This window comes from Miniopterus natalensis, chromosome 4 (genome assembly GCF_054644295.1).
Source record: "Miniopterus natalensis isolate mMinNat1 chromosome 4, mMinNat1.hap1, whole genome shotgun sequence".
Taxonomy (NCBI): Eukaryota; Metazoa; Chordata; class Mammalia; order Chiroptera; family Miniopteridae; genus Miniopterus; species Miniopterus natalensis.
Window position 1 is genome coordinate 18302848 of NC_142084.1, and position 13242 is coordinate 18316089.

The window sequence follows — 13242 nt, forward strand, 5'->3', positions numbered from 1 at the left end:
ACAAAAAATAAAACATTGATTTTCTGTCTTAAAAAAGAGGACACATCACTCTTGTGGTCCACATCTTCACACTGTCTTTTTGGAGCATTGTTTCCTCCATCTGGGAGATTGTCTCCTTATTTAAAATAACTTTAAAAATTGGGGGGAAAGTCATATTGCTTAATGTTTTGGACATTTGAGATTTCTGATGACTAGGTAATTTCTATTGTTTTTGCTTCAGGTGACCAGGGAAGAAAGGCACATTGTTAAACCCCTCTATGATAGATACAGACTTGTGAAACAGATGTTGACAAGAGCTAGCATCACTCCTATCCTTGTAAGTAAAGCATGCAAATATTTATCTAGTTAATTTTACAAAGACCTACTCTTAAAAAAATTATGGTGGTGCCCTGGCTGGTGTTGCTCAGTGGTTAGAGCGTGAGCTGTCACACTGAAGGGTCACGGGTTCAATTCCTGGTCAAGGGCATGTACCTGGGTTGCAGGCTTGATCCCTAGCCCTGGTTGGGGCTTGTGTGGGAGGCAGCCAATTAATGTGTCTGTCTAATATCGATGTTTCTGTCTCTCTCTTTTTCTCTCTCTCTCCCCCTTCCCTCCCTCCCTTTCTACTCTCTCTGAAAAGTAATGGAAAAAATATCCTCGGGGTGAGGGTTAACAACAAAAATTATGGTGTTAAATGGGAGAAAGACACAGTCATCGTGGCACGAATTGTATATGTAAGGTGAGGTTGCTGCTTTACAGAAGAATAGGAAATTAATAAGTGCCTACTATGATCTCCCAGTCATTTTTATAAAGCATTTTTATGTATGATTATGTCATTGAATACCAGCAAGTTAAGTTACAACAGGTAGCAGAAGATAATAGCCTCTTAGCTTCATTTCATAGATGGTGAAACTGAGTGATATGCCTCGGGTCACCTACTTTGTGGAATTAAAAGAAGCCTATATTTCAAACTCTTGCCTATTTTTTTTCCATTTAAATTCATGTCTTTGAAATTACATTAGTTTTGTGATGTTCATCATGATTATGTATACTTTATTTGTATAATAATATCAGCTGATTTTTTCAAGTTTATCTTTTTAAATGAAAAAGTTCATTAAAATAATGCTTATTCATATTCATGTACAATTTTAGAGAAAAATGAAACTCTAATACTTATGTGCAAGTGAAGTGCTATCCCCAAATTAACCATTAGATAGTATGGCTCTAGATTTCTCTCAAGCTCAAGTAGAAAACAGTATGTAGCCCATTTTGTAGCGTCCCATAGGAATTAATTTGCTAGAGCTATGGTTTTCTTAGGCTTGCAGTCCATTTTTATGGTGATAGCCACTTTGCATGGGGGTTTCTTTCAGGCTGACTACTCATTAGAAGGTTCACATTGGCCTTCTGTGCACATTTTATTTAGCTTTCATAAACTGATTCCTTTTTAATTTTTTTATTTTTAGAGAGAGAAGGAGGGAAGGGGGAGAGAGAGATAAACATCAGTTTGGTATTCCACTTCTGTATGCATTCATTGGTGGCTGCTTATATGTGCTGTGAGCCGAGATTGAACTCCCAACCTTGGCATATTGGGACGATGCTCTAACTATCTGAGCTACGGGGCCAGGATCCTGATTCTTTTTGTTTTGTTAATCCTCACCTGAGGATATTTTTTCCATTGATTTTTCAGAGAGAGTAAAAGGGAGGTGGGGAGAGAGAAACATTGATGTGAGAGAGACACATCAATTGGTTGTCTCCCACACTTGCCCTGACCTGAGCCAAGTATTGAACCTGCAGCCCAGGTATGTGCCCTTGACCGGTGGCCCTGATTCTTTTGTAATTGGCCATTTTTTAAGTTGGTCATCTCAACACTTTTTAGATATAGTCAGTTTCCTTTGAACAAGGAAAAAAAGCCTGTATAGTTTATATTCTTTGCACATAAAAGTTTATTTAATTTTTATTTTATTGACTTAAAAAAAAATATATATAGAAAGAGAGGAAGGGGGAGAAAGAGAGAAACATTGATGTGAGAGAAACATTGATCAGTTGCCTCCTGCGCACACCCTTATTGGGGATCAATCCCACAACCTGGGCATGTGCCCTGGTCGAGAATCAAACCTACCACCCTCTGGTGAACAGGATGATGCTTCAACCAACTGAGCCATACCAGCCAAGGCTGTCACCAGCATTTTTATAATTCCATAATAGTGTAGTCTTTGAATTTCTTTATAAAAACCATTTTAGAATTCCACAAGTTTGTTTTAAAAACTGAGTCTGTAGGAAGCATTTCTAGGTCTTAAGGACTCCTGTATATGACTCATAAACAGAAATTTGCAGTCTAAAAATTAAGCCAAGACAATTCAGTAGGAAAGAATGATTTTTTCAACAAATGGTGCTCAGGCAACTGGATATCCACATGCAAAAAAACCCCAAAAAAGATGAATTTAGACTCTTACCTCACACAAAATTTATCTATAAAATGATTATAGACCTAAGTGTAAGAGCGAAAACTATAAAACTCTTAGGAAATAGAGGAAAATCTTTTTCACCTTGAATTAGGCAATGTTTTCTTGGATATGACACCAAAAACATAGTGACAAAAGAAAAAATAAATTGAACTTTATGAAAATTTTAAACTTGCCTGACAGGTTGAGCCTCGACCTATGAACCAGGAGGTCCCAGTTGGATTCCCAGTGAGGGTGCATGTCCAGGTGGCAGGCTTGATTCCCCAGTAGGGGGCGAGCAGGAAGCAAGCCTAGTGATGAAGTTTCTGTCTCATTGATGTTTCTATTTCTCTGTCCCTCTCCTTTCCTCTCTCTCTCTCAAGATCAATAAAAACATTTTAAAAAAATGTTTTTTAAAAAAGAGGGAAACAAAACACAACCCACAGAATGGGAGAAAATATTTGCAAATCATGTATCCGATAAGGGACTATATACAGAATATATAAAGAGCTCTTATAATTCAATAATAAAAAGATAAATAACCCACTTTAAAAAATGAGGCAAAGCGTTTGAATAGAAATTTCACCAGAGAAGATATATAAAGGGCCATTAAGTAGATGAAAAGATGTTGAATGTCATTAGTCATTAGGAAATGCAAGTAAAAACCACATTCAGATACTACTTTATGCCCACTAGTATAATAAAAATGACAGATAATAACAGTGTTGGCAAGGATATGGAGAAATTGGAACCCTTGCACACTGCTGGTGGGAATATAAAATGGTACAGCCACTTTGAAAAAAGTTTGGCAGTATCTCAAAAGGTTAAACATAGAATTACCATAAACATTGAATTACCTAGCAGTTCTCCTAGGTGTATGCCCAAGAACTGAAAACATATGTCTATACAAAAATTTGTACACAAATGTTTATAGCTATGAATTATTCATAACAACCAAAATGTAGAAACAACCCACATTGTCCAGTGACTCATGGATAAACAAAAGTATTGCATTTCCCTTACCTGTTGCTTAGTTGGCTAGGGTGTGTAGTCCTGTGCACCAAAGAGTTGCCAGTTTGATTTCTGGTCAGGGCACATATCTAGGTTGTGGATTTAATCCCTGGTTGGGGTATGTATGGGAGGCAGCCAATCGATGTTTGCCTCTCTGTCTCTCTTCCCCTTCCTCACTCTCTAAAGTCAGTAACATATCCTCCAGTGAGGATTTGAAAAAATATATAGTGTATGCATCTTGTGGAATATTATTCAGCCATAAAAAGGAATGAAGTACTCATATGTGCTACAACATGTGTGAACCTTGAAAATGAAAGAAGCCAAACACAAAAGGCAACGTATTATATGATTCCATTCATATGAAGTATCTCAAATAGGCCAGCCCATAGATAGAGAAAGTAGATTATTGTTTGCCAAGGGCTGAGGGGAGAGGGCACATGAATAACAGCTGATAACTATAGAGTTTTTGGAGGTAGGGTGGTGATGAAATGTTCTGGAATTAAATAGTGGTGATGGTTGTACAACTTGTGAATACAGTATACTAAAACTCAATAAATTGTATATTTCAAAAGTGAATGTTATGGTATGTGAATTATATCTCAGTGAGGCTATTTTTAATTTCTTTTTATTTTTTAAATATATCTTTATTGATTTCAGAGAGAGGAAGGGAGGGGGGGGGAGAGAGAGAGAGAGAGAGAGAGAAACATTAATGATGAGAGTCATTAATTGGCTGCCTCCTGCATGTCCCCTACTGGGGATGGAGCCTGCAACCCGGGCATGTGCCCTGACCAGGAATCGAATCCTGATTTCCTGGATTATAGGCTGATGCTCAACCGCTGAGCCACACCTGGCTGGGTAAGCTATTATTTTTTAGAAAGGAGTATAATATGGTCCTCAGACCAAAATAGTTGACAGCTGTTGTTTAAAAAAAAAAAAAAGCTTCCAATTAAATTATGTCATGCTTTCTTTTATTTAGAATTTTTAAAATATTTACTGAATGAGAGCTCTTTTAGAATTATTTATACATAAAATATAATTTATCACTTTTGTGCACACATAACTAGAGAATACATATAAGCAAAAAAATTTTTTTACTAAGGAATTTCTAAATAATTAAAAGCATAAATGATTAGGATTTTGAAAATAAAGTTTAATATCAGTGAAGGTGAAGCTTCATTGAACACTTTTAATATTTGAACTGTAAACCATTTGTATGTTGATTGTTATAGGGATCTCCATCCACCAAGCGCAGGGGTCAGATGTTACAACCGATCATAGAAGGAGAAACTGCACATTTTTTTGAAGAAATCAAGGTAATCTTTAAGAGAAATTATTGTCTGATCTCTTTTCTAAAGGAAAAGTTGAAAGTCATGGCCTGTTTGATTCTTTGCTTGAATATCTTTTTAGGAAGAAGAAGAAGATGGTGTTAGTCTGTCCTCTGAGTTAACTGATATCTTGCAAACTGCTGTACAGGCACAGTCTTCATTAGAAAACTCAGAATCTGATGTGGAGGAAAATCAAGAAAAACTGGCTCTGGATCTCCGATTGTCAAGTACTCGAGCAGCGTCTATGTATGTTGGCTAGTTTGTGATTTTAGCCTTTTTGTATAATATAACTTATATGCCAAGAAATTAAATGTTAAATAATTGAGCACTTGGAAGGAATTAATACAGTGCTCAAGAGATACATCCTTTTTTAAAAAATGTGATTTGTAAATACATGTCCAATTCACATTTTTTTGATTTCAGAGAGAGGAAGAGAGAGGGGTAGAGAGAGAGAAACATCACTGATGAGAGAGTTATTGATCAGCTGCCTCCTGCACGACCCCCACTGGGGATCAAGCCCGCAACCCATGCATGTGCCCTGACCGGGAATTGAACCGCCATCTCCTGGATCCTGTGTCGATGCTCAACTGCTGAGCCAGTTCACATTTTTTTAAATTAAATATTAGTGTGTTTTGAAAAATTTTAAAAACTAAAATTCTGTATTTGCTGCATAATAAAGTGCTGGAACCAGCTTACAGTTATCTGTTAATTAAGTTCTCTGTCAGCTTCTTTACCTGATACGGTGTCTGACTGTGGTTCTCAGCCCTGGCTTCACTTTAGGGTCACCTGGGAAGATTTTTTTTTTTTTTTAAAGTATTACTGCAGAGCCCTACCGGCAGCTATTCTGATTTAGTTGGTTTGGGTGTAGCCAGGGTTCAAACCACTATTAAGAACATAATGAATCAGCAGTGCCCTTTCAATAATGTTTTCTTCCTATTTCAATTTTAGGCCTGAATTACTGGAACAACTTTGGAAAGCCAGAGCTGAAAAAAAGAAACTACGTAAGACATTACGGGAATTTGAAGAAGCATTTTATCAACAAAATGGAAGGTTTGTTGAGCATCGCAAAATTGAGTTCTCTTAAACTCACAAGTGCTCATATGTTAAATGTATAGGATCAGAAATAAATTGTGCGTATAAGGATATTAACATTGAAAATAAAAGTAAAAAACTTTTTTCTATTTTGAAGTTCTACTATTAATGGCAAGAAGAAGTCAGAGCCCAAGTAAACAACATCTGATATTCTAAGGTTTTCCTAAGGAGGCTTTGTTGAGTGGCAACTATTTTATGTTCTTTTATACTATGCCCTCACCCTTTTGGAAGTGTTTGTGGACCAAGATGTTTCTTCTTTTAGAAAGGGTCTCATAACATGAGTGATATCTTCAGTTGGTTTGGACTCTCATAACTGAGACCATCGTTGCTTAAGCCGCATTGTTCGTTCCAAGCTGCCCATTTCCAAGGTGTGTCACAGAGTGGCAGTCATGTGGCTCCTATAATACAGTACGACAAGTTGCCTTTATCTAACTGAATAATGCACAGTTGACCCAGTGAGACTCTTTTTAAAGTAAGAAAAATAACATTCTAATTCAAATGGTAGCCAGAAATTAGGGCTATCTCAGGTCTCAAAGTTTTTCCATGTAACTGGGTGGTTTTACCAGCCAGTGGCTATATTGAAAATTCTAAAATGTGTTTACTTTAAATAATTTGAGAGTTCTCTATATAGGTTAGCAGAAGTGGTTTAAAAATATCTTAAGTACAGGAATAAATTTTCCTTCTGGTTCTTTGTCTTATTGGAAGAAAACTTTGCTTATAATTATTATACCTAGGATGGTTTGATGCTTTACCTCATGATTAAACTGGATTGCATTGGGTCATTAATAATATAAAGTTAGGAAACTACTTACTTGCTGCCACAGGTAAGATGTTTTACTTTTACGTCTTAACTCACTGAAGCCAGAGTTAATGTATGAAATGACTCATTGTAGCCCTCTGGCACTTAACATATACATACACTATCAGACCTGACCGAGTCTAGCAATGTATGTCTTATTAAAATATTACCTCTTAACAAATAAGATAAAATATTACTTCTAGTTATCCACAATGATCATTGATCAGTATAGTATCATTTAACCTGTCATTAGAAAAATCCATCAGAAAAGAAGTATTTCAGGAATGTTCCTTGGGGATGGGGGGAATTAGTTCAATAATATATTTTTGTTACAGAGCAATTTTTTATTTTGTATTTGGTAACATTGTCTCACATTAGGACAACTTCTTGGACTTTATTTTCCAGATGATCTCTAGATTATTACACATTTTATTTTCTCCCCTAGGAATGCCCAGAAAGAGGATCGTGCTCCAGTGCTTGAGGAGTACAGGGAGTACAAGAAAATTAAAGCCAAGCTTAGGCTTCTTGAAGTTCTTATCAGCAAACAGGATTCTTCAAAATCCATTTAAAATATGATCCTTGAAACATCATAAAATCAGTTGTATTCCCTGAAGCTATCATCGTGTGTACTTGGCTGGTACTTGAGTTCATTTTGTCAGGCACTCAGAGTCTCATTTTGTAACTTGGTTGTGGTGCCACTAGAGAAATGATGGGGGGTAAGTAGACCCTCTCTAGGGAGCACAATGTTCCATATTAGCCACAGACTGTCCTCTCCACCTTTAGCAAACATCCGGTTTTCTTCATTGTTTTGTACTACAGATACATCCTGTTAGCAAAAGACTAGTATTTTATTCTTTCAACTTCAAGAACTTTGGAAGTACAAGCTTTTTGTTTTTACCAACTTTATTATTTTTTTCATTACTGAAGAAAATTAAGAGGAAAAATCTTCACATTGAATTCTTCGGTTGCTTTTTTCTTACAGAATGACTGAAAATTTGAAAGAAAAGCCTATAAATGTGCACATATGCAACTATGTTCTATGTTTTCTTAGAAAACCAAAATCAACTGAAATTTCAAGTCCTACTGTGGAGCACATTTCTGTTTAATTCCCAAAGTAACACTTTTTCACAGGTAGTATGTTAACAAAATTTTGCAATTCAGTGGTCACACAGCTTCTGGATCAAGATAACAGAGGGTAGACCAAAAAGTGACCTTGCTTATTAGTATAGTGAAAACACACATCACGCATACACACAGAAATGAATCATACAACATGCTGCCTATGGGACTTAAGTTACTGTTTGTTTTCTCAGCTACTGTTTATCAGCTGGTGATGATGTAATTTGTCTGGATCAGAACCTCTGGTTTTTCTTCCTACCCACCTCCATATAATGTGAGCAAAGAGCCATGTCAGTATGTAGGAACTCTGATGGTACTCAGCATATTTGTGTGTTCGATCAAATGTCCTAAATTGGCAAAAGAATCATTATGCCTGAAGTAAATCTATTCTTAACAAGGGCTATACCACTGCATTTTTACATGTACCTTCAAGGGGTTGCATCCTTTTTCTCTTAATCAGCAAAATCCATAAAGAAAACATCTTTTATAGGGACCACCTTTTGCTCAGTCACATGCTGTTTAAAGTGTTGGTCACAAGATTTGTAGTGGTATACCCCTTGTCATATACTCTAAACATCTTTTTTTCTTTGGCTTTGCATGGCTTTTCAGGTACTCACGTGGTATCATTCTGCTAATCATTTTCACAGAATGATGACTTTATTTGTGCTAACAATATAACAGTCATTAATAGCATATTCCGGTCAGGCTCGATCTAAGTGTTCATTTTTTTCTGGTGCTTTTTTGGAATGATGAGTGTCTCACTTTGATTGTGCCCATGGTTTGCATGCAGTGACTCATGCATGGTTTTCTTAACTAGCTAATATTAACACTTTGTTCCATACAAAAATGGACTTTTGCATCATCCTTTAATAAGATGAGGGAAGCATGAACCTCAGACTTCCGGCGCTGTTACATAGTGAGCACATGAAGTAGCTTGGTAATCAGTAGTGTTTCTAGTACTTCACCTTTCACCTGTGTATGCAATGCCTTTTTTGCGGGGAGGGAATATTTGTTGGTAGTGAACACGTAGTTAAGGAATAAAGCACTAACCCAGCCCTTTCTTTGTGTGTCATTTCCTTTTGGTACAGCTAGGTTGTTCCTAATGTATACCTAGAAAAGTGACATTGAAAATGCCAAAAGATCATTAGGATTCGAATCCATTGTGCAGTGTGCATTTAGTTAATTTCTCCCAGTCTCCAGACAGGAGTATATCCAAACATCTAATTTAATGTGCGCTGTGTATTGTTTTATATGAATGTCTTATTTTATATACCACATGCAAAAATGTCCATATGCACTATTTAAATGTTTTAAATAATATATTCCTTCTTTATAATGCTAAATCTATATGAGTACCATATTTTTATAAGTCAGTGGCCTGACTGGTTTCCTTTTAAAATTAACAGCTGCTTCATGATGTTGGTTACTCACTGTTAATGTTTGGCTGTGAGTAGAATAGGTAACAGTGGCATGGCAGCACTTACGCTATGTGACCACAGTGTTGTGTGTCAGAGTTGAGCAGTAGGTGGTAGCATTAGGCAGTTTGTGATAGTTTTACTTTGGTACAAGTAAACACTGTATATCTATATACAAACAATATATAGATATATGTGACCACCAGTGTAATTGCATTGCTGTGTCTGGCACTTCATTGTATAGACTTTTGTAATAAAAGAACTTTAATGTTCTAAGTCATTGTAAATGTTTGCTTTTTTCCCCCCCACTAGATGTTGAAAAGGGAAAAAGAGAGACCTCAAGTGTTCCCTTGTCTTAACGTCCTCAGACTTTGTTTGAATTACCCCAACCTGCGGTTATATGTGGGGACAACAGGGTTAGTAAACCATCTGGCTGGCTCCAGCTCTGGGGAGTGGTAAGACAGGGAAAGGCCGTGTTGTTTCCCTTGTGAGAATGTAGGAGAAGATACAGAGAGGATAGTCAGCATTTCTTGTTGCTTTGAATTATCCTATTAAGAAAACTTGGTGTACAGTCTCTTAAGAGTTTGGCCTGGGGAAGGTGGGTAGATTTAAAACTCCCTTTATTCAAATTTTAAAATCCAGAACTGTTGAACAGCAATGTGGAAATTGAGTACTATGGTCAAATGCTGTTGCTTGGGCTAAGAGAACAAGTTTCTTCTAGGAGGGTTTATGTAACCTAAAAAAAATTAGAGAAGTTTCCTTCTAGTTTCCAGAATCCCAGCCATTCATAACTTTCCAACCATCCAACAGAGCTTTTGCAGTAGCCTCATTTACACTTTCCAAACACAACTTGACTTTTTATAACCCTGATACTCCTACCTTGCTCTTTATTTTTTAAAGTGTATTTTGCTTTTAAAGTAGTTGAGGAAGCACTTTGGGGAAACTTTAGATGCTACTTTAGAAACCGTGTAGATGAATTTCCAGTTCAAAGGTATTAGTAAAATTTCTGTAGGTGATTTGAAAGTTCTTTAACACTTTGGCTTTTTATAGGAGACTTCAAATTGGAAAGAGTGGAGATGAGATTATTTTACTTTAGCCATCGTATGATGGCTTTGCAGAGTCCTGTGCATTTATTACCTGTTAGAGGAACTTGGAACATGGTACATGGTGAGAGCACTGACAGTTCTTACACTCTGTGGAACATAGAGAAAACTGTCTTTACCTATGTATTGAACTGTTGGTTAGAGACCTGCACCATGAACTATAAGCATTATTTTATACTTTTCCCTTCATATTCCTAGAATTTAATAACAACATTATAAAATCCTCCGTGTGAACCAGTATGTATGTACTTTGGAGGCATGTTGTAATATACATGGATTGTATAGTAGGTCGCCTCCAGGGGCACTTAAGTCCCAGAAATCATTTGATGATTATCATTGACTCTGGCAATATTTTGATGATAGGTGGTTTAGTGCTTTTAAAGTATATTGGAAATGGGGACAAGTTTAGGAAATCAGTACAGGAATGAGCCTTTGTTAGAAATGTACAATGACTGCATCACAGATTCTCACCTCCACTTGTCTCAGTAGGGCAGAGCTGAAACCTTTCTCATCACTCGGTTTAATTTTAAACTGATGTAGTGTAATTCTTTCTCCAGCTCCACAGCATATAAAAAGAGGCTAAGGATAATTTAGAAAGAAGTAGAGAATGAGTCTTACACACTTTTGTGCATAAAGAGACAGCAGATTATTAGTGCCTATTGTGAAATGCTTTGAGTAGAACAGCAGTATTTAAGCTCCTAAAACATGCCTAGTGTGGTCATTTACGGGTCTAATATTCTAAAGCTGTGTGAAGAACAGCATCTGCTGCACACACCAAGTGTAAATGGCAGTTCCTTTATAGAAATGTAAGGGTAAAAGCAGTTGGCTTCACTCTTACATTTAAACAAATGAAGCCTTGTGCTTCCTGTTTAAAGTTGAGTAAAAGAAATTGGGGGAAAAAAGTGGCATCTTAGAATAGGTTTTGGGTTCAGGAAAATAATGTGTCTAACTCACGTCCCCAATCCCCATGTCATGGTAATCCCTAGTACCCTGCTGAGAACAAATACTTACTCTCGAAATTCTTTTTGAGTGACAGGCTGGTAGTCATCTTGAATTTCTGTAGAATAATACTTTTTCTCAAGCCTCTCTTTCCATTTTTTCATCTGCTCTGCACTTTGAATCTCCTGTCAAGTTATAGGAAAAGCCTAGGTTGCAATGTTAAAATTTTTCTCTATTTCGAGTCTTGTCATACAAGTATTACAGGGTTGAGGTTTTGAGCCCCACTGCCTTTTTGCCTTGCCAGTTTTCAGTTCTGTGCATTAGCAGAGTCACTGCAGAGGACCTGGTGTTAGAACTGTTGGTAGAGTTGGTGAATTTTAAAATTTATCAGCTTATCCTCAATTCATTGCCTCTTCCCCTCTGCATCTGCAGCTCAGTTTTTTCATGATTTTCTTCATCTGAGCAAAGCTGAGATATTTCTGTACCTCTATTTTTTTTAAGAATATATTATTGATTTCAGAGAAAGAGAGAGAAACATGGATCAGCTATCTCCTACTCCCCCCCCCCCCCCCCGGGATTGAGCCCACAGCCTAGGCATGTTCCCTGACAGGAATCAAACCAATGACCTCCGGGTGTATGGGACAACAACACACTGGCCGAGCTGTACCTTTCAGAGAGAGGAAGGGAGAGGGAAAGAGAAATAGAAACATCAATGATGAGAGTCATTGATTGGCTGCCTCTTGCATGACCCCACGGGATCGAGCCTGCAACCCGGGCATGTGCCCTGACCGCGAATTGAAGCTCGATCTCCTGGATCATAGGTCAATGGTCAACTACTGAGCCATGCTGGCTGGGCTGTACCTCTTTTCTTTAATGAAGCAAATGTACTTCAAAATACATCTGTGGGTATTCTTTGCCCGGCTGCTTCTCAGCTCAGCCAGACTCCTACAGTCTTACCTAACCATCACAATCCCCTTTTCATAATTACTGCATCAATCTGTGCATTCCAATCTGTCCACATACCCCCAAATTATCTCCTTGTACCAGGAAATTCTTGTTGCTACATCTTTCTCTGATCCTAAAGAGTCCTTCCTGTGCTTTGCCCTCACTACCATCCATTTTTCTTTTAGTGTGGAAAATAAGGACAGCTCTAGAAAGAAAGGGGAAGCAGAAAGTGCGTCCAGATGTGATTCAGATACTTCTCAGCAAATGAGTATGATACTGCCCTGCTCCAGCAATAACCCTAAGTAGCAAAGTAGATCCCTGCATAAGGGCTCTGATTACCTTCCTCAGGATGGTGATGCTTAAGTTTATACACTGTTCACCTGATAAATGTGTGCTGCTCTGGTCAGAAAAACTTTTATTAGGTAGTGTTTGTCTTTAAAGCAACATATTTGAAGTAGGAAAGGATGGCTTTTAATCTTTCTAGTTTTATTGTCCACATTACAGCACCCATGTTTTGACATAATTACTAATACTTTTAATGTGGTGTTTAAAAAGTCGCAGGTTCCACAACTAGTATTTCTAAATGACCAGGTCTGTTATAATGTGGAAACATTAGTAATATGGGTTGAATAGACTATGCCTGATAGACTTGATCATCTTTCAAAAAACCCATCTCAACCATCACTTCTGTGAAGCCTTCCTTGACATTCATAGGGAAATCAGGCAGAGCAGCAGCTCTTTGGGGGTATTCCCTCCAAGCTCCTAGGTTCTAATTATCCCACCTCTTCCCTGTAGGTGGTAACTGCCTTTACAGTTGTTTCTGGATTTTCCCTATAGGTGGTAGCTGCCTTTTACAGTTGTTTCTGGATTAATTTATTAGTGTTCCATGTTGGCTCTTACAGTCCTCTAATACTCAGGAATGAATTCTCTGTAGTAAACCTCCTCCCTTTGAATTACCTAGTGTATTTCTGTTTTTCTGATTAGACCCTAACTGATGAGTACTTGGTAGCAGGGGAGGTCCAAAGGAAGAAACTCAAACAGCGTGCTTCCACCAAGGGACACAACAATTGACTG

At 37.4% G+C, this 13242-nt stretch overlaps 2 protein-coding genes across 8 annotated transcripts in view; one reads left to right on the forward strand and one right to left on the reverse strand.

The window, feature by feature from the left end:
* FAM13B (family with sequence similarity 13 member B) overlaps positions 1-9457 on the forward strand; it is a 64697-nt gene extending 55240 nt beyond the window's left edge. For 6 of the 7 annotated variants that reach the window (XM_016203752.2, XM_016203755.2, XM_016203758.2 and 3 more), the window contains 5 exons: positions 221-316; positions 4661-4744; positions 4839-5002; positions 5705-5806; positions 7093-9457. In XM_016203752.2, coding sequence (XP_016059238.1) covers positions 221-316; positions 4661-4744; positions 4839-5002; positions 5705-5806; positions 7093-7216 — 570 coding nt within the window. In that variant the 3' untranslated portion in view covers positions 7217-9457. The remainder of the gene's footprint in view (positions 1-220; positions 317-4660; positions 4745-4838; positions 5003-5704; positions 5807-7092) is intronic. The other variant, XM_016203754.2, reaches the window with a different exon arrangement.
* Positions 9458-10766: 1309 nt separating this feature from the next.
* Positions 10767-13242, reverse strand: part of PKD2L2 (polycystin 2 like 2, transient receptor potential cation channel) — a 30488-nt gene continuing 28012 nt past the window's right edge. The window contains exons 13-14 of the mRNA XM_016203730.2: positions 11296-11408; positions 10767-10863 (exon numbers count right to left, since the gene is read on the reverse strand). Coding sequence (XP_016059216.2) covers positions 10767-10863; positions 11296-11408 — 210 coding nt within the window. The remainder of the gene's footprint in view (positions 10864-11295; positions 11409-13242) is intronic.